This window comes from Meles meles, chromosome 11 (genome assembly GCF_922984935.1).
Source record: "Meles meles chromosome 11, mMelMel3.1 paternal haplotype, whole genome shotgun sequence".
Lineage (NCBI taxonomy): Eukaryota > Metazoa > Chordata > Mammalia > Carnivora > Mustelidae > Meles > Meles meles.
The window spans coordinates 84,830,080-84,849,824 of NC_060076.1; the positions used below are offsets into that span (position 1 = coordinate 84,830,080).

The 19,745-nt window shown below is 40.3% G+C and overlaps 1 protein-coding gene across 1 annotated transcript in view; it reads left to right on the forward strand.

The window, feature by feature from the left end:
- The window catches only part of ALDH1A1 (aldehyde dehydrogenase 1 family member A1), a 53,505-nt gene that overhangs the window by 11,152 nt on the left and 22,608 nt on the right, over nucleotides 1-19,745 (forward strand). Inside the window, exons 2-7 of the mRNA XM_046023790.1 lie at nucleotides 2,176-2,280; nucleotides 10,135-10,275; nucleotides 12,837-12,966; nucleotides 14,567-14,628; nucleotides 17,097-17,225; nucleotides 18,588-18,701. Coding sequence (XP_045879746.1) covers nucleotides 2,176-2,280; nucleotides 10,135-10,275; nucleotides 12,837-12,966; nucleotides 14,567-14,628; nucleotides 17,097-17,225; nucleotides 18,588-18,701 — 681 coding nt within the window. The remainder of the gene's footprint in view (nucleotides 1-2,175; nucleotides 2,281-10,134; nucleotides 10,276-12,836; nucleotides 12,967-14,566; nucleotides 14,629-17,096; nucleotides 17,226-18,587; nucleotides 18,702-19,745) is intronic.

The window sequence follows — 19,745 nt, forward strand, 5'->3', positions numbered from 1 at the left end:
TCCATGTACAGAACATTATAGATCTTACCCATAGGAAGCTACTGGATTGTAGGTTCTTTGATGCAGTTTTAAGTTATTTATTCAAGAATTCATGATGGCTGAAAATCACTTGAGGGCTGGGACTGTGCGAGACACTGAGGATAAACCAGAAAGTCACAAAAACATCACCCTTGACCTTAAAGTGACGAGTTTGGTGATGGAAGTTTAGCAGAGCACGGAACTATTCTGGAGAACAGGCTGCCTGTCTAAGTAATGTTGTAAATGACAGAATATAGAATTAATTCTACGTAAGCATTTAGGGATACAGGGTAATACACATTTTATGAATGTGACTGGATATTTAGCTCTGGATATTTATGAACACTATTCAATAGAATAGCTGAGTTAGTATAAGCTCACAGGTTAATTTAAAGACTTGTTATTTCAAATATGCAGAATAAAAGTAATTAAGCTAAAAATGTGTAATCTTGCTAGCCACCACTGGGAAACTTTTAGTAGCCATCTGTTGTTTTGTATAGCAACAAATTTAAACCTTGGTGGGGGAAGGGGGCCGTGTTTCAATACTTTGTCCCTTAGGGGCCTATTAATAATTTATCTTCAAGTATCAAGTAAGGGGAGGTGTCTGAATTAAGACAAATGTAAAAAAATGCAGGGCATGGGGCGCCTGGGTGGCTCAGTGGGTTGAGCCTCTGCCTTCGGCTCAGGTCATGATCTCAGGGTCCTGGGATCGAGCCCCACATCGGGCTCTCTGCTCAGCAGGGAGCCTGCTTCCTTCTCTCTCTCTCTGCTTGCCTCTCTGCCTGCTTGTGATTTCTCTCTGTCAAATAAATAAATAAAATCTTTAAAAAAAAAAATGCAGGGCAGATGTCCCCCTTCACTTATCAACTACCTGTGATTCACAATTACATCAACTAATTCACAGTGCAACAACAAATCCAACAGAAAATGGCAATACATAAAGTTCAATAGCATACTTAACGATAATATTTATAGTTCAAAAATAAGTAAGAAAAGGGAGAGTAAACAAGAAATAATGAAATAACACAAGGGGGAAGAAATTCCAGCTTTTACCAGAAACAAAACACAATTTTCTTTACCGCAAAAGCAGCACTTCTTAATTAGACTTTGTAAAATATTTTTACTGCAGTAAAAGGCGAATGAATGACATCTCAAAGCCCTAGTAGGCTGCATAGTGAAGGAGCAGTTAAAGGCAACAAAAGTTGAAATTCGGGACTTTTAAAATGACATACTAACATGTTTAAGTATTTCCGTTCATTTATACATAGAACGAAATTCCATGTTTCTAGACCCTCCGTCTCTTTGATACATGTCTCTTAGATATCATTAAGAAATCCAGTACCTGATTTAGTCTGAGAACAAATAAATGATTAGATAACTCTTTAAAAGAATAAAACCCTTATGCCTGGAAACAGCCAGTAAAAACATGTCACTAGCCAATTTTTTTTTCCAAGCAAATTTCTTTTAAAACTGCCCTCCACGCTACCTTTAAAATAATAAAATAAAGGATCAGGAAACAGTCACTTACGAAACCAAATCACCAGCAGCCCAACAGGAGGACGTTCAGAATCTAAAGGGAAAAATGAAGATTAATGAAGATTAAAGCCGGAGTGCCTGGGTGGCTCAGTGGGTTAAAGCCTCTGCCTTTGGCTCAGGTCATATCTCAGGGTCCTGGGATCGAGCCCCGCATGGGGCTCTCTGCTCTGCAGGGAGCCTGCTTCCTCCTCTCTCTCTGCCTGCCTCTCTGCCTAGTTGTGATCTCTCTCTGTCAAATAAATCCTTAAAATCTTTAAAAAAAAAAAAAAAGATTAAAGCCATCAAAGCCTCTGGTCTTGCCTCAAACTCAGATAAAAGCACTTTTTCTAGATGGTTCTCTCCAGTTTGTATTTTCCAGGGTGAAATAACCTCGTACCTCAGTGTAATTTCAAAGTATTACCGTATTGTAATATGTGTGTGTGCACTCACACACGCGTGTGTGTATGCTGTGTAAAATGTCTCAAACAGCCAAAAATTCCTTGCAGGGTCAGGGAGAGGTGTGTGAAGGTTTTCAATTGGCCTCATATAGGCATTTTATAATGCTCTAAGTTTATAAAAGAATTTCTCAAATTTGTTGCCTATTTAAAGGTTTGTTTACCTCCTTTCTCTCCCTCTCTACAGATTTTCATAAACAATGAGTGGCATAATTCAGTGAGTGGCAAGAAATTTCCTGTCTTTAATCCTGCAACCGAGGAGAAACTCTGTGAAGTGGAAGAAGGAGATAAGGTGCGTTTCCCAGCCCTTATGCTAGCTTTCTTTGTTTCTCACCATGCTGAGCTTCGAATCCCACCACAACCTGAAGTAAACAGGTCATGAAAATACCCTTTTTGGGGCCGTCTGGGAAATTGTTCTTGGTGCATCAAGGGTGCTAGGTAGCCATGTGGTAATGATGAGCCCACGGTTCCAGATGGGGGGCTGATTTTTTTTCTTGCTATTTCTCCTTACTTGTTCTTCAGTATTGGGGTTTATTGTATAAAAAGACTATATACGATTAGTCATAGATTTACAAAGCAGAGACACCCCTTATATAAACTTTTTCTTTTTTTAAGTTGCAAGATGAAACAAGATAGAACGTTTGAAACAATATATTGCCCACATTATATCCTTAAAAATCATTGAATGGTGCGGTGCGTAAACAATGAATCTTGGAACACTGAAAAAATAAAATTGAATTTAAAAAATAAAAATAAAATAAAATGCAAAAAATATCATTGAGGAACATTAAATTGGTACCTTGAAAAACTGAATCTTGAAGCCACAGAAATTGAACCATGAATTGAAGGTATTGTTGTTTTCTAGCTAATTATCATACCGGCTACAACAAAAACCAACTTATATCATCATTATTTTTTAATTCTAAATGTTAATTTAACCCTCAAGCATCCCAGTGGGAAAGCTTCTATTTGTAACTGTTTTCACAAATGATAACGAAATAGCAGAATGGACAGGTTGACTAATTTAGGGAACATTGCTAATAAATAATGAAATTTTAAAAATCAAAAAACAATAATAATAATGAAGTAAGTAGTCAAATGCTGTCCTTCTGACCCCAGAGTCTGTGACCAGCAGGGTTGCCTTACCTTGTGATTATTATAAAAGTGAAATATTAAATAGCCTGGGAAGTGAGGAGATAAAAGCCTTCCTGTTTTTCATCTGAGCACGTATAAAATGTGAATGTGTTTCTCGGTCTTTAGTTGTCCAAATATTATCAAGCTTGAAATCTCTGTCCTATAAGGTATTAAAAAATAAGTTGTTTGGGTACGTAAAAATACCATTGAAAGATGAAGTCCGGATGTCGACCCAAGGATAATACTATTTGTGACCCGAGGTTCAGTTCCATGTTCCTGCCCAGTTCCCATTCTTTCACTACCTTCTCCCCACGTGATGAGATCCCTGATTGAAGGCATTGAGCCTTGCAGATTTATTCTAAGATAGCCATAGACCTATGGGGCTCATTTAGTTTAGAGGAGCCCCCAGATTCAGGTGGCAGTATTATCAGAAGACATAAGATCTGTGCCTCAAGGAGCAAGAGTTCAGAGTTTAACCAGAGGGGTCAACGGCTTGGGAAGTAGATGCAGAATAGAATGGAGAACACAGGTCACCGCTTTTAGATTTCACTTTCTGCACACACCAGAGTTCATCTGTGCATAAATTCTTCATGGGTTTCTCACTAGCCTCTGGGGAAAGGCCAGAGGCCTTCTCAGGCCACCCCATCAACACAGGAATTTCACCTTCCCTGTGCCCAGAATCACGGTCCAGATAGTGCACACCGCTCATGGCTTCCGTGACTGCCAGGGTCAAGGTACGATCCTCGGGCCCTAGTTCAGATCATCAGCTGTAGAAAGAGCACAAATGTTTCACGTGTTACTGACCCTCTTTTTGAGCTTTGGTTCCTTGTTGTGTAATGGGGAGATAGGAAAAACTTGGGGAAAGTTAAGTAAGAAAAGATGTTGGGGCGCCTGGGTGGCTCAGTTGGTTAGGCATCTGCCTTTGGCCTAGGTCATGATCCCAGAGTTCTGGGATCCAGCCCGGTGTCAGGCTTCCTGCTCGGTGGGGAGCCTCCTTCTTCCTCTCCCTGTGTCCCTCCCCCTGCTCTTGCTTTTTCTCTCTCTCAAATGAAGAAATAAAATCTTTAAAAAAAAAAAAAAAAGGATGTAGTGTTTTAACAGTGCCAGGGATATAACAAAGCCCAGTCATTGTAGGGTTTTATACTTCTTTAAAGCCCCCCCACAAATTTCCCAGGTAGAATTACTCTCAACTGTGCCAGTACAGAACATCATATTTACCTAGATGATAACGTTGCATGGGTATCAGTGGGCTTGTCTGAGACACCATGCTTCTTGTAAAGGTCCACATTACCTTTCACCATTATACTTTCAGTGTCTTACCTCCTACAGGTAATGGAAAAATGAAATTACATAAGTAATACGTAAAACTCCTCTACTAAACTCTGAGTTTCCATATACCACCCCTCCCACAACACACACACTCTCATACCCCTCATCTTAGGAATCTAGTACTAAATTAACTACTGACTAAGACAGTGTTTCTCACAGTTTCGCCTGCAACCAAATTCCCTGGAAGGCTTACTGAAACACAAGTTTCTGGGCCCCCCACCCCCGTAGGGTTTGTTTCAGTAAGTCTACAGTGGGGCCTGAAAATTTGCATTTCTAACAAATTCTCAGGGGATGCTGCTGTTGCTGATTGGCATGGAGATGGGGGAATATACTTTGAGAACTACTGAATGAAGTTATTAAACCATTCAATTATGATTGCATTTCATAAGGGGCATGGGCTTTAATAAGTAAGAAAGTCGGAGTGAGAACCTGCACCGTAACAATCTCCGTGCACCCCTGTGAAATGTTACAAGACCAGACTTGAGCAGAGAAATACCGATGATCCCTGGCAATGGGTCTTAGGAGACCCAGAAGCCTATGTGCTTTGGGCCATCCTAGAAAGAAGAGAAACATGTATTCTTCTATTCAGAAGAGAAATGACTTTACCAGAGACTCCTGGAGATCTACCCAACACTACGTTACAGCCTCACGTTACAGCAAATGTCCTAGTTGGCTGAGTGGCTCTGGCAACCCGGGGTGGGGAGGGGAAGCAATAAAGGGCAGTGTGAGCTACGTCTGAGCCCCTGACTGCTGCCTGCTCCTTCTCTCCAGAGATATAAATGCTGCTCAGGAGTACAACTGCAGACATGGCTATGTTGGCAATTACCAAAAGAATAAGTATTCTTGATGCTTTGGCCCTGGTGCTTTGGACATCTCTCTTTGCCACTAGCTTGCAGCTTTCGTTTCTTCAGGAAGACAAATCTGTGCCTGGAATTCCAGCGGCAACCTTGTCAAGATCGCTGGTGGTGGGATTTGCCTTCTTCCTAAAGTGCAGTGAGGGGGAGCTGAGGGTCAGACCTGAAGCTTTAGAAATATCTGTCATCTATTTGCTGTGGGCTTATCGGTAATTTCTCCCCCTCAGGGCAGAGCAGTATTGTCTGCGCCAATGTAGATCAGGAACACTCACTAACACCCAGCAAAGCTTCAAGTCGGGTCACAGCGCTAACCCAGCTGCTAGATACTGGATTGTTTGAGTTCAGTTGTTTATGGGATAAACTGTTCAGGGTAAGCAGCTGTTTGCTTCACATTCAACATTCTTGTCATCCCGTTCTCTTCTGGAGTACTCTACCGACGTTTGCTTTTAAATAATGATTGCTCCTCTCACAATTTTGCCGACAAATGCGCGTGAACTGCTAATATTGCTTAGTGAAAGGTACAAATCGAGTAAATTACACAGTCACTGTAAACCTAATATTCTGGAACTGACTCCTGAGATAATGAGCCAAGAGGTTTTAGGGATTTAATTTATGAGTAGAATGGAGCTAACAATGGGCTATATACCGCCTTTCAATGGTGTTATAAAGAAAGGAGGAGGAGCGAGAATGAATGGAGGTTACAAAGCAAAGCACAAATGTGGGTGGGAACTGTTTTCTTTTCCCTTCAGTGCCTCTTTTAGGCTATATTGACTAATCCTGAAAACTGCTTTTAATACTGAGCATGACCTAACAAATAATTGGTGGGGATAAAAATAAATGTCCATTAAAGTAAGTGCCTGTGACAGGTGTAAAAGTAAAACTGGTCTGATGACTATTTTCTCCAAATTGGAATGGATCCAATATGGAAACGTGCACCCTAGGAGCAATAGAGAAGTTTGTCCTTCCTCAACTGTGTTTAAGAGGTCTTTTGATATTTCATCATCCAAACTTTAAAAAAAAAAAAAAAGGGAACATTTAAAACCCTCTAAGGGAAAAGTGTTATTGGCGGTGGCAAATCTGAGTTAATACACCAAATTGTTTTCCGGTGAATTGAAAAACTATGTCCTTGAAGATGTTAGTTAGTCCTGGAGTAAAATTCCAAGAAATACTACTCTTAGAATTTAAACAATAGCAATTAAAAAACCCCTGAGGCTTACTATGGTTAGTGCAAAAGCTTTCTTATGTAATAGAATCAGTTAAAATATGATTTATGATATGAATGTCAATATAAGCAAATTATTTATATCAGGAGCACTCTTCTATAAAATCAATGTAACATGATGAGTTTAAAAGGTTGGTAATTAAATTGTTAAATATTTATCAGCTGCCTGTTGTAGGCCCAGAATAATAAGGAATATTATAGCCTTTAATACAGAGGCCAATAAATATTCATCGCAAAGATCACCATCAGGATGTCTTGCAGAGCTATGAAACCGGATTTGGGAGCCAGATGTGGGAGCAAATTTTGGTTGATAGATTTCATGCTGGATTTCACATCCTGTAAAACAAAGTCCATGGTGTTAAACTGTCACAGTAATTGCAGAGGTACGGAAGGCTTCATTGAGTGCCTGGAGCTTAGTAAATTCTTCCTGGTAGCTGCCATCAGGCTGGATTAGACTGATTTAGATTTTAGTTTAAGTAGGTTGTGATATTTGGTCTTAAAGAGTATGTCGCATTTTGAAAATAGAGAGCTGTGCTGGTGGAACATTCTTGGCAAGGAGAATTTCAGGAGCAAAGGTGAGAAGCAGTTGGGCCAGACGGAGTAGAAAAAAAACTTGTGTGAACACAAGTTTGGAAAGGTGAGGTGAGGCCCCAAAATGTTGGGTCTTGAAAATCAGAAAGAGTCTGGCCTGAGGACCGTAGACAAAGGGAGTTGTAAATATTTGATAGGGAAAGTGGAAATTGCAGGAGGAAGATTAGCCTGGTGGCCCTCGGCAAGACAGCTGGGGGACACAGAAGAGAACGTCTTGAGAAGCCAAGCGATGATTAGATAAGAGCAGCCTAAAACAATACACAGTAGAGAAAACTGAAAGAAAGACTAAAATATAATACAACTGCTGAGAGTTATTTTAAGGTGGTTTCGCCTGTTTTGCCACAACTATGATAGCCCTTGAGACCCCTTAATGAACACTGAGTCATGTCTGTCCCAGAGAAAATGTGTTTCCAGTGTTAGCTTTTTTAATTTTCAAAAGGACAGTCTCCTGTCTTCCTGATTTGATCATTAGTCGCCTGAGCCCAAGATTTACAGTAGAGTGTTTAAGCAAATTTTTGGATGGAGGAATAGATGGATGGATTGGGGGGATGGATGAATGGATGGACAGATGGATGGATGGGAGGGAGGGTGGGTGTCTTCAAACTCACAGAAGTTAATAGATGAGGAACCAGAATTTAAACCTGGGTTGTTTTGGTCCATATCTATGTGTTAACAATTCTTACTCTACTTCTGTGCCTGCAAGATAAAACAGATTATGAGCAAAGGAGGATTATGGTGCAAAGGACACAACTGTAAGAAAGTCCTTATCTCAATGTGTTTTCCGTTCGGCAGAGTTAGATGTCTTGAAGCCATTTTTCTCCCTTCCTTTTGAGAGGCCGGGATGGCTCTGATAAACTGTATCTGGCTAAGGCTGACGGCAGGACACTGAGCAGAAGGATCCATATGAAAGCTGTGTCACACAGACCTGTTTAAACACACAGCAGCATATATTTTATAAGCTGCGGTATCCATAGATCATACTGGCAATTTCCGAATCTTGTGGGGTTTTTTCCCCAAATTGCACTGTCCGTGTATAACTTGGGAAAGGTTAGAACTTATGGCATAAAACAATATCCAAATAGAAATAATCAATGTGATTAACTGAATACCCCCAAAATGACTATATACACATTTCTCAGGAAGGACGAGTAACAACGCATTATTTTATTGTATATACTCATCATTCTCTCAGAAGTTAGGCAGTGAGATAAACAAATATATGATGTATTATAGTGAAAGAATGTTTGCTTGGGCTATGTGAATATTATCACTTAATCAAAGTAGATTATACTTCTAAAATATCTTGCTGGCCCCAGATCATCTTAGTGTGGTAATAAATACTGTAAAAATAGTTCATTTGTCTTTTAATTTGCAGAATTCTAAGTTTCAGCCTTTTTAATGAAATATACTCCAAGGTGGGGGATATTAACTTGAAGTTCATGATTCCCACTGGGGCAGGGGTCATTCTTGAATGGGGTTCAGCTAAATTGTGGGCAACTTTAAGAAAATTTTATTTAATTTTCTCCCCAATTCTCAAAAGAGATTATGTCTTCTGCAAAAATTTCCAACCAACTGGCCTAAGATGTGGCCATGATTTGTGGAACTTATGTAGCTCTGTGTCGTGGCCAGTCCTACACACCAAAGAACATTGGAACAATCTATGCCTTTAAGTTGTCTGCAACTGGGGAGCCTGGGTGGCTCAGTCGATGAAGCATCTGACTCTTGATGTCACATCAGTTCATCAACAATCTCAGGGTTATGAGATCAAGCCTCTCATGGGGCTCTATCCTGGGCATGGACCCTGCTTAAGATTTTTCTTTCTCCCTTTCCCTCAGCCAGCCCTGCCCACCCCTCACTCTCATTCACCCTCTCTCTCTTCAAAAAAAAAAAAAATGCTTGCAACTGATTTGAGGGGGAAAAACATATAAAGTAGTAATGGAAGAGGTGGTGAGTTTTGTAGTAGGTATATGCTATAGGAGCTTCAAAGAGATCTCAACAGGGATCGGTGGAATGGAGAGGCCAGGGGAAAGTATGCAACTAAGGTTGACTAGGAAAGAACAGGAGGAGTAAACCTGGCTCCGGGAAAAGAGTGTGAGTTAAAGCAGCAGGAGTGAAGGCCAGAGGCTAGACTGAATGTGGCATTACTTGATTTTTTGACCCTGCTTGGTTATTTGAATTAATGTAATTTTAAGTAGCACCTTAATAATAAGAAATGGACTTCTGTACCTAGGTAGGAATGGAAAAGATCTCTTTGTACGCAGTTGGGAAAAGAGAGGCTGTAATATCCAGACAGATCCTCTGTATACCAGTTCCACTTCTCAATGCCTTTTCTATCTGCACAGGAGAAATGAACGTGCACTTATAGTATTTACCTTTCAACAGCAAGACCCAGTTTTCAGTCATCCTGCAGTAGGTTCTCAAAAAGCAGGCACAGGCTATGGAGTCACCAGCCATCCAAGAAGACAGTCACCATTTTAGTAGATCTTGAGCTTTCCCTGGAACTCTTGGTCCATCACCAAAGCTGTAGATCGCGGCGAAGAGCAGAGGCTCTACGATCAGAGCTGCTCCGTGTACAACCATTCTGACACTTTCAGCTAGTGACCTCGGGCCAATTTCCTCTCTCTCTTTGCTTCAGTATCTTCTTCTGTAAAACAGGAAACATATTTGTGTCACAAGATTATAAAGAATTCCATGAGTTTATGTGTGCAAAGTATTTGAACATGACTTGATCGATGTACAGTAAGCACTCCAATGGTAGCAATATTATAATATTACAATATTGCTATTCAGGGAAATCAAGACTGAGCTGTGTGTGTGGAATTCATCCTTCTAAAGATTAGGCAGCAGGTCTGTAACTCCCATATCTGACAGTTGAGTTCGTACCGTGTGCTAGATTTCGGGCTAATGAACACACAACATCTGCTGAGGAGGACTGTCAGTCTGTTTTTATAGGGTTATTGCCACTGCATTTGCTAACACGTTTAGGCTACTGAAATGAATTCCCTTTGACTTGCAGGAGGATATTGACAAAGCAGTGAAGGCTGCAAGAAAGGCTTTTCAGATCGGCTCTCCATGGCGTACTATGAATGCTTCGGAGAGGGGGCGGCTAATCTACAAGCTGGCTGACTTAATTGAAAGAGATCGTCTTCTCCTGGCAGTGAGTATTAACCAAACTGGGGAGGTAGAGAGATCTCTAGAAAGCATCCATTGTTTGGATTGGCGAGTGGCTTTGGTTTTAGTGATCACTGTGTGCTCTCTACAAACAAAATGGAGAGACTTCTACCCGCTCCTGCATAGAAATTGTACACACCATTGAGCTTATTCTCAAAGAGGAAGCTGCCTGCTACTTCTGGCTAATGTTCATTTCTACGCCTAGATTAGATGCTCCAGGCTAAACCTTAGCAAGCCCCAAGTTATAGCCTCTTAAGCAAAATTTTTTTCTCTATTCTAGAATTCCTTAGGGCCTTTAACAAAGTCACATGCAGTGAATGTCCTGGGATAATATGCTGGGTTTCTCCAACTTACCTGACCACTGAACTCTTTTGTGGAAAAGGTCCTAGATTTTGTCAAAGGTGCCCAGAATATTTTTCTAACATAGATGCATTTCTCTTTAATCTAGCCCACCAAGAAACTTACTAAATGGCTGCTTTTTCCCTCCTGAAATGTATGTATTCACAGCGGTCTGGGTTAAATGATGGTCTTCTTATAGGTGAAAAAGTTGACAAATAAAAAAAAGTCAATCCCTTGTGTATTTGTAAAAACTGTATTTGTTATGTATACTGCTTTAAAAAAACATTTCGGCAGTTAGATGAGTCAGCAAGTAAAATGGGTGGGATGTTTCCTTGTTTTCTTTTCAATTAGACATTAGAGTAAAGCCAATTGCAAATGAACCAATACCAAGAACAAGCTTTACAGCAAATTCTCATTACCTTTAGAATCTTATAATGGCAGTAACAAAGAATCTCATGTACATAATTTTTTTTTAAATTTATTTGGCAGAGGGCGCCTGGGTGGCTCAGTGGGTTAAGCCGCTGCCTTCGGCTCAGGTCATGGTCTCAGGGTCCTGGGATCGAGTCCCGCATCGGGCTCTCTGCTCAGCAGGGAGCCTGCTTCCCTCTCTCTCTCTCTCTCTCTCTCTCTGCCTGCCTCTCTGCCTACTTGTGATCTCTCTCTGCCAAATAAATAAATAAAATCTTTAAAAAAAAAAAATAAAATAAAAAAATAAATTTATTTGGCAGAGATCACAAGTAGGCAGAGAGGCAGGCAGAGAGAAAGGAGAAAACAGGCTCCCTGCAGAGCAGAGAGCCCGATGCGGGACTCGATCCCAGGACCCTGGGATCATGACCTGAGCCAAAGGCAAAGGCTTTAATCCACTGAGCCATCCAGGTACCCCCATGTACATACTTTTAAATGAACTTGAGCGATTATAGTTAATCAAGGAACTATTTATTTTTCAAAGGTTCAGCATGATTCAAAGCATGCAAAAATATGGAGTTAGAAGTTATGCACAGTTGGGGCACCGGGTGGCTCAGTGGGTTAAAGCCTCTGCCTTGGGCTCGGGTCATGATCTCAGGGTCCTAGGATAGAGCCCCGCATCATCCGGCTCTCTGCTCAGCAGGGAGCCTGCTTCCCCCTCTCCCTGCCTGCCTCTCTGCCTAATTGTCATCTCTGTCTGTCAAATAAATAAATAAAATCTTTAAAAAAAAAGTTATGCGCAATAAAATCACATTAATCAAAATGTCCTGTAGGAAGAAAGCAGAATTTGCTAAAACTTGGCTTGTCTTATTTAACTGTTCTGTGGATTATAGAATGCTCGCTGTCTCTGTCAGCATAAGATCCTAAGGGGGAAAAAAATTAGGCACACAAAAATGTTCGATGAAGTTTGGGGATGGCAATCAGGGTAACACAGAGACAGAAGGCTGTGTAACAAATGAGGAACTGTTTCAACAGTTTTTCACCTGTATATTCCTGCCCCGGCAGGACATGAGATCTCCAAAGAGCTCTTAAAGTTCCTGCTGAAGGGAAGGAAGAAAAGAAACCAGGTCATCCAATGGATGGTTAGGAAACCGGACTAGAAAATGTTGCACTTTCCAGCCTGACCATTCAAACAATAATTATGACAATAGGGACAATACTGGAAGTTTCCCCATTCACAGTTCTGCTGAAGAAAACTCATGGATGGAAGATCCAGGAAGCACTGAGGTTTGTGTACATAGGTCATATCTGGATGGAATCCAAATACCAAAAATGATCACTGAGGCACCATTCGTAGTCACTAAATTGTCGAGTTGTGTTTATACAATAAGTGAAATTTTGCTAGGCCTCTGATCTGACTTAGGAACCGAGGTGCCACTCACTCTCACCATCTGTGTGTCTTCCAAATTGGGACTGATTCCTAGCAAGCTGTCCAGCCGGAGGACATTCAGACTGAAGAAGGAATGCTAGGGTATAGAAGCCGCAATCTTACTGCCCTTTTTATCTGGATCTTGTTATGTGGCCTTAAGCAAGTCTAAGCAAGTCATTTTTACTCTTTTTGTTTTGTTCTGTTTTTACCTCCTTTGTAGAAAGGAAAGGTTATACAAGATAGCTTACAGGATTTTTTTTTTCTTTTCTATTTCCCAAATTCTCTAGCACATGCTTCTTCAAAATATTAACTCTCGATTTTTTAATTGAAAATGTTTGTGGGAGTTTACGTTTGAGGTTTGATTTCCTTTTCAGACGATGGAATCAATGAACGGTGGAAAGCTCTTCTCCAGTTCCTATCTGATGGATTTGGGCGGTTGCATCACAACCTTGCGCTACTGTGCAGGATGGGCTGACAAGATCCAAGGCCGCACAATACCCATCGGTGAGTAGCTTCAAGAAGCCACCAGGGGAGAGGGTAGGCGAGAGGCGATCCCTGTAGAGCTGTTACTCCAAACTCTCCCTTTCAAAGATGTCAGCCAAAAAGGCAGACTGATTTTCTCCTTGACTTTGAGACAAGGCAGCTCTGAGCCTAGAAGTTCTGCAAAGATTTATCAAATGGTTTTTTCAAATTGTTTCAGCATAATCATGCAGAAGATCCCACTGCAGATATTTTAGAAAATATTCAAGTAAGAACGTTTTTATGTGCACAATCACTGAATTAGAGCAGTTGTCTCTCTAACCGCCCAGGCTTTTCAAAGTTGGCCTCGGATGATTTACTTTGTATTCCGATAGTGAAATGTACACCCTTCCTATAATGTAATTATTTAAGTGTCTTTGTGTGTTCCAGTGCGAGGCAGTTATGGTCATCTGTGCCTGGTCTCACTCAGTAGAGTTACGGTACATTAATTCCACAAACCAGTTCACACTGATTTATTTTGAGTCACTTCAAAGTGAGATGAGGTGGTGTTTACGGCTCAGTTTAAGAATTTGCGTGACGAAATGCATATGTATGTGCTTTAGCATTTTAGCAGAGAATGCTAATGGGAGAGGAATATAAAAAAGCATTAACTGGGAAAACGTTATGGGTAGAATTTAGTTCGTACACATTTACTGGCTCTAGAACTGCAACACCCTCCAGGACTGGCCCTGATGGGCATTTTCAATCTAATTCAAGCATCCAGCAGCGTAAAAGCAATAGCCAGGAACTAAAAGGGGAGAGTGAGAACATGGTGGCAAAAAGAAATGAGGCTACTCCAGAAACACTTTCTTTACCCTATGACAAAATGGGAGGAACTATTTTAAGTACAAATAGATTTGATAAGGAGCTTTCTTGTTATGATAGCCAAGAAGCTCTTGTGGGGACTAGAACAGAACAAAACAACAAAAAGCACAATGTACCTCATCAAACTTTGAGGCATATGAATCAGTTCAAATCCAGATTGCAAAACAATGTTTTTTATTTCTGGCATTTTCTTCCTTTTTTTTTTTTTTTCTTTTTTTAATGAACAGATTTGTTTTTATTGTTGGTAGGTCAAAAAAAAAAAAAAAAAAAAGCACCTTTTAGAGTAAGCCAGTAGACTTGTAGGGAGATATTTTTTTAATTCTACTCTCTTCTAATTTTGTTATTTTTACTCCAAAAAAATTCTGCCATTACTGATAGAACTGCCAGAAACAGAACTCTACCAGTTGTCTTAGCCACCCACCTTGTACCTTTTAAGAAAATAAAGTTGAGAATGAGGATAAATTAGAAAATAGCCCTTCTACAAGATGAGAGAATTAAATATCTTTCAGATACATTCCGGTTTTGCATCTTTGCCTTGGCTTACGTCAGTTTTATGGTACCTCTCATTACAAATTACTACTGCAGGACGTGGATTTTTCCTTTTGTAAGTGGTTGGAGATATGGAGGTTATTTTTATTTCTTTATGTGTTGTTTTTGTTTTCAGCTATTGTCTACACCTTCCTCTCACATCAACCCCAATGACTGTTCCATGAATGTCAAACGTATTTGTCCACAAATGATTGTGTGTTTTATTTTCCAGATGGAAACTTTTTCACTTACACAAGACATGAGCCTATTGGTGTATGTGGCCAAATCATTCCTGTAAGTTGGTCTCCTGTATCATTTTCAGGCTTAAAAAAAATAAAAAAAAAAAAAGAATTCTATTTCTATTTCATTTGGTAAAGAAGTTTTCTCCAGCACATAGGGATTCTTAGATATTTGCTAAATGTGGAGCAAACATAGTAGCTGATGAGCTTAGGTCTCTCTGTGACTGACCTCTGGAGGTGAATGAGGTGGTCCAGAAATATATCTATATTGTGCAATATCACTTGAGTGTGTTTTGATATTACAGCATTGACCTATCTTAACCTTTTATTCTGTGGTTCATTTTTCAAAAAGCTGTGTTATGTAAATACCCATGTTTCACATGCATGTGGCAAAGCAGCCATTGCTGCCTTCTCTGTTGCAGGACGCCATTTTAGTGAAGCAGGATGGCCTACTAGTCTCCAACACTTTTTATCTCCTCATTGAGACTTCTCATCCAGGAGAAGAGTAGCAACCAGTGTTTGAGTCCAAAATGCATTTTTTAAATTAAAGTGGAGGAAACTGTTGGAACACTGTGTGGAATTTATCCTACCTTTAGTTGTATTTTTAAGCAGAATCATGAAGGCTTTCTTTTAAACCCAACAAAAAGGAGACTATCTAAATGATTTCACCGACATACTCCAAGAAGCCAAATAAAAAGATGGTCAAGTATTCTGAAGCTTTTAGATGGAGACATGTCAATGACTTATCTTCTCCTTCAGTGCGATGGAAATGCATCCACAGCCACATTTTGAATAAAATTGCTCATTAGTTCGACACTCAATAAAACTAATAAAAATTACACCATCCTGAATACTAATAATAGCTAATATTTTTTGCATGCCTATTATGAACCCATCACTCTGTTAAGCCTTTGGCCCACTTTCTTGACAAATACTCAGGATCATAAGGTAGCTCTGTTTTTAATTTCTTGAGGAATCGCCACACTGTTTTCTAAAGTGGCTGCACCAACTTGCGTTCCCACCAACAGTGTAAGAGGGTTCCCCTTTCTCCACATCCTCTCCAACACACGTTGTTTACTGTCCTGTTAATTTTGACCATTCTAACTGGTGTAAGGTGGTATCTCAATGTGGTTTTGACTTAAATTTCCCTGATGGCTAGTGATGATGAACATTTTTTCATGTGTCTGTTAGCCATTTGTATGTCTTCCTTGGAGAAGTGTCTGTTCATGTCTTCTGCCCATTTTTTGACATGATTAGCACTACTGGGTATTTACCCCAAAGATACAGCTCTAGTGAAAAGAAGGGCCATCTGTACCCCAATGTTCATAGCAGCAATGGCCACAGTCGCCAAACTCTGGAAAGAGCCAAGATGCCCTTCAGCAGACGAATGGATAAAGAAGATGTGATCCATATATACTATGGAATATTATGCCTCCATCAGAAAGGATGAATACCCCACTTTTGTATCAATGTGGACGGGACTGCAGGAGATTATGCTGAGTGAAATAAGTCAAGCAGAGAGAGTCAGTTATCAATGTGGTTTCACTTACTTGTGGAGCATAACAAATAACATGGAGGACATTAGGAGACGGAAAGGAAGAGTTAATTGGGGGAAATGTGAATGTGGAGGGGGAGATGAAGCATGAGAGACGGTGGATTCTGAGAAACAAACTGAGAGTTTTGGAGGGGAGGGAGGTGGGGGGAATGGGTGAGCCTGGTGGTGGGGATTAAGGAGGGCACGTATTGCGTGGAGCACTGGCTGTGGTGCATATACAGTGAATCTTGGAACACGAAAAAAATTAAATTAAGATGTTAAAAAAAATTAGAATCCTCAGGATAACCTTTTGAAGTAGAGAGGATTTTTATCAGCATTTACAGATGATGAAATCATGCATGGAGAGCATGTAACTTTTCAGAGCTCACTGAGCTGGTCAATGATTAAGCTGAGATTTGAACAAAGTTCTTAGCCACCAGACCCTATACTTTTTGTCTTTAACAAGATATTTGTCTTGTAAGTAAACATTGCAACTACCACTACTACGCATAAACACGTGCACACACACACATCCAATTTTTATTATTGAAATATAGTTGATGTACACTGTTATATTAGCTTCAGGTCACTGCTAACTATTATTATTGGGTACATGGTAACAACAAATGATCTATAAGGAAGAAGGAGTAATTACAATTTTCAAAGATGTGCAGACATGTTTAACAGGCCTGATTTTTAAACCGTGCAGTATTTTTTTTTTCCTCCAGTAGATGAAGAACTCAAAATAACAGCACTTAATAAAATTTTACAGCTCCCTTCCACTCCTGTCCCATATCTAGTTTATTTGGAGTTTTCCAGCACTTATGAGTTGCTTTTAGCAATGAACCTAATTTGAAAACACCAGTTGATTACACAAAACTGCAACAAGTATTATTTCACATCTGTAGGTAGTGAATAATGCAGAAGTTAGATTGGCTAATGTGGCTTTCAGCAATACAAAGAATCAATTGTTCCCTGTTGCTTTCTAGTGGAATTTCCCGCTGGTCATGCTCATTTGGAAGATAGGGCCTGCCCTTAGCTGTGGAAATACAGTGGTTGTAAAACCTGCAGAGCAAACTCCTCTCACTGCTCTTCACGTGGCGTCTTTAATCCAAGAGGTGAGTTTCCCAATCAAAATACATATGAGAACTCAGGAGCCCTTCTTTACCCTATGAAGGCCTCACTTGGTGCTGCTGTAAACCACCTGCCAATGGCTCCAATCCAGATGAGAACACATCGAACAGGGCCTCCAGCCGACAGCCGCCATGAACTTCTGCCCAAATGGGGACAAGAAGCCAGACTCAAAGGCTTCCTGTCAAACAGTCACCTTACAACCACTTTGATTTTTGTTTCCTTAGCTTAACTCACGGATGCAAAGTCACGTTGAAATTGATGTATCTTTCTTTCAAATATTGAGATGAACATTGGTTTCTAACTGGCGCTAATGGATTGGAGGTTCCGCAGAACTTTTTTTTAAACTAGTCCCTCCAAAGGTTGGAGGCCTCTGCACCAATATGCTTACTTTTAATATTGGGCCACATAATTTTTAAACATATCTATCCACGAGAGGACATATTTATGTTCCGTTTTCTGTTGTGGTTTTCTCTGCATTTACCTTCTTGCTCAAACACCGGCCAAAACAAAACAAAACGCATGAAGTGTTGTTTCATCAACTATCCAGATTGGGTTTCTACTTTCTTCTTGCAATTTATTGCTCTTTGTCCTTCAGATCTTTCCAGAACTTAAAAACCATGCTTTAGTTACTCAAAAATTTTTAAAAATCTGAACCTAAATCCTAAAACTATTCTTCACTTCAAATTTAAAAGAAAGAGAAAAAGGGCAAAAGAGATATCAAAATGGGGCATTTTGATGCTAATAACATGAAATTTTTATGTGCCCATCTTAAGTACACACTGTTTTCTACCTGTTCATTCTTTAACAGGAATGAAATCAATCTGTGAAGCTTAGTCATGCACAGGAGGACAGTTCTTATCTAATGTTTTACTGATTAAATATTGCCAGTACAAATTTGTAGCCCAGCTGGAATGCCCTGAACAATCAATAGCTAGAAACTGAAAATGTGAGATCCTTTTAGCTTCTTAGTTTCGCCGATAGGATAATAATTGCATTGTTTTCCTTCTCTGAGAATAATTTACCAAGCTCTTTTACACACACTCTCTTTCTGGGTTACTCTTATGAAATGTGAGGTAGCCATCACTGGGGCAATGATCCAGAAAAGTCAAACATGGACTTCCCCCGACCAAGGAGAAACACTTCCCCAGTAACATAACTTGGGAGGTTATTTTAAGTGGGCTACAAAATGAAATAAGAATAATAAAAAGAGCACTTAAATGAGTCTGTCTTGGTAGAGAGACTCATAAGCTCAGCATCGAGAGGTGGCTTTGATCCCAGACTCTCCTCTTGTTACCATAGAATTAAATTCTCAGTTCTGTCGTAACCGCTCTACTCTTTATCCTCAGGCAGGTTTCCCTCCCGGCGTGGTGAACATTGTCCCTGGCTACGGACCTACTGCTGGGGCAGCCATTTCCTCCCACATGGATATAGACAAAGTGGCCTTCACAGGATCCACAGAGGTAACATTAGCTACTCAGGCTAGTCGTGCGGAAGGTCTGCATCTCCAGGTGTCAGAAGCATGTTTTGTATCACTGCTTTTAGGCCGACATTTCTCTAAAACAAAAGTTCCTTTTAATGATTTGTTCCTTATTCCAGGCTCCGTGCATGTTTATAGAACATAAGCAGATGTGGGCGAGATGAAGTGGGGTTCCTGTCACACACAGGGCCTGCACGAAACTGTGTTTAGTGTGTGCGTTACTTTCCATGACAAGAAATGGAGCCAATGAGACCCGGGCGTATGATTAGTATGGTTTATGATAGAAAATCTAAATTAGGCCACAGTGATTTGTATGAATGAAAGTAATCATACCCTGTAGATTATGGAAATTAAACAGCAGCACATCCCCTTTAGCTCCTTATTTGGGGCTCTCTTTCCTGATCATTCTGAAAGGGAGCCAGCGACTCAGCTCCCTGAGTGCTTCTGCTGGCTGAGCCTAACTTGTATGCCTCTCTGGCTCCAGCTTAACTTTCCAGAAGGTGAAAGGACAGGGTGTCAGCTGTGGGCACTGCAAGAAGAGGCAGTGGGGAAAGGAAGAGGGAACCGCCCGGAAAGTGGAGTTCAGGAGAATGGATTCCCACGGATTGAGATGATTTCCTATTGCAAGTAGAAAGTGGTAAAATCATGCGGTATCAAGCAGAAAACCACTGGAGTCCTTCTGCTGGATTATGTGGCACTGGGATGTTCAGTGCAAACCTCTCACTGGTACACAGGACGAAAGATAAAGAATGAGAAGAGCCCCTTATTAAGGTGCTGTTACACACAAGATACTACGGGCTGTACAAAGTGCTTGCTGTAAGGGCATTCACAGGAAGGAATGATGATGCCTACACACGAGTGAGAACCTGCTCTGAATTTTGAAGAGTGGTTCCTTTTTTTAAGTCCCCGGAGATTGAGAAGCAAGAATATCCTAGATTACGAGGAGAGGCTAATTTGATTATTTTATATTCCTAATTAGAACACTCCAATGTAAAGAAACATTTTTTTAAAGATTTTATTTACCTAT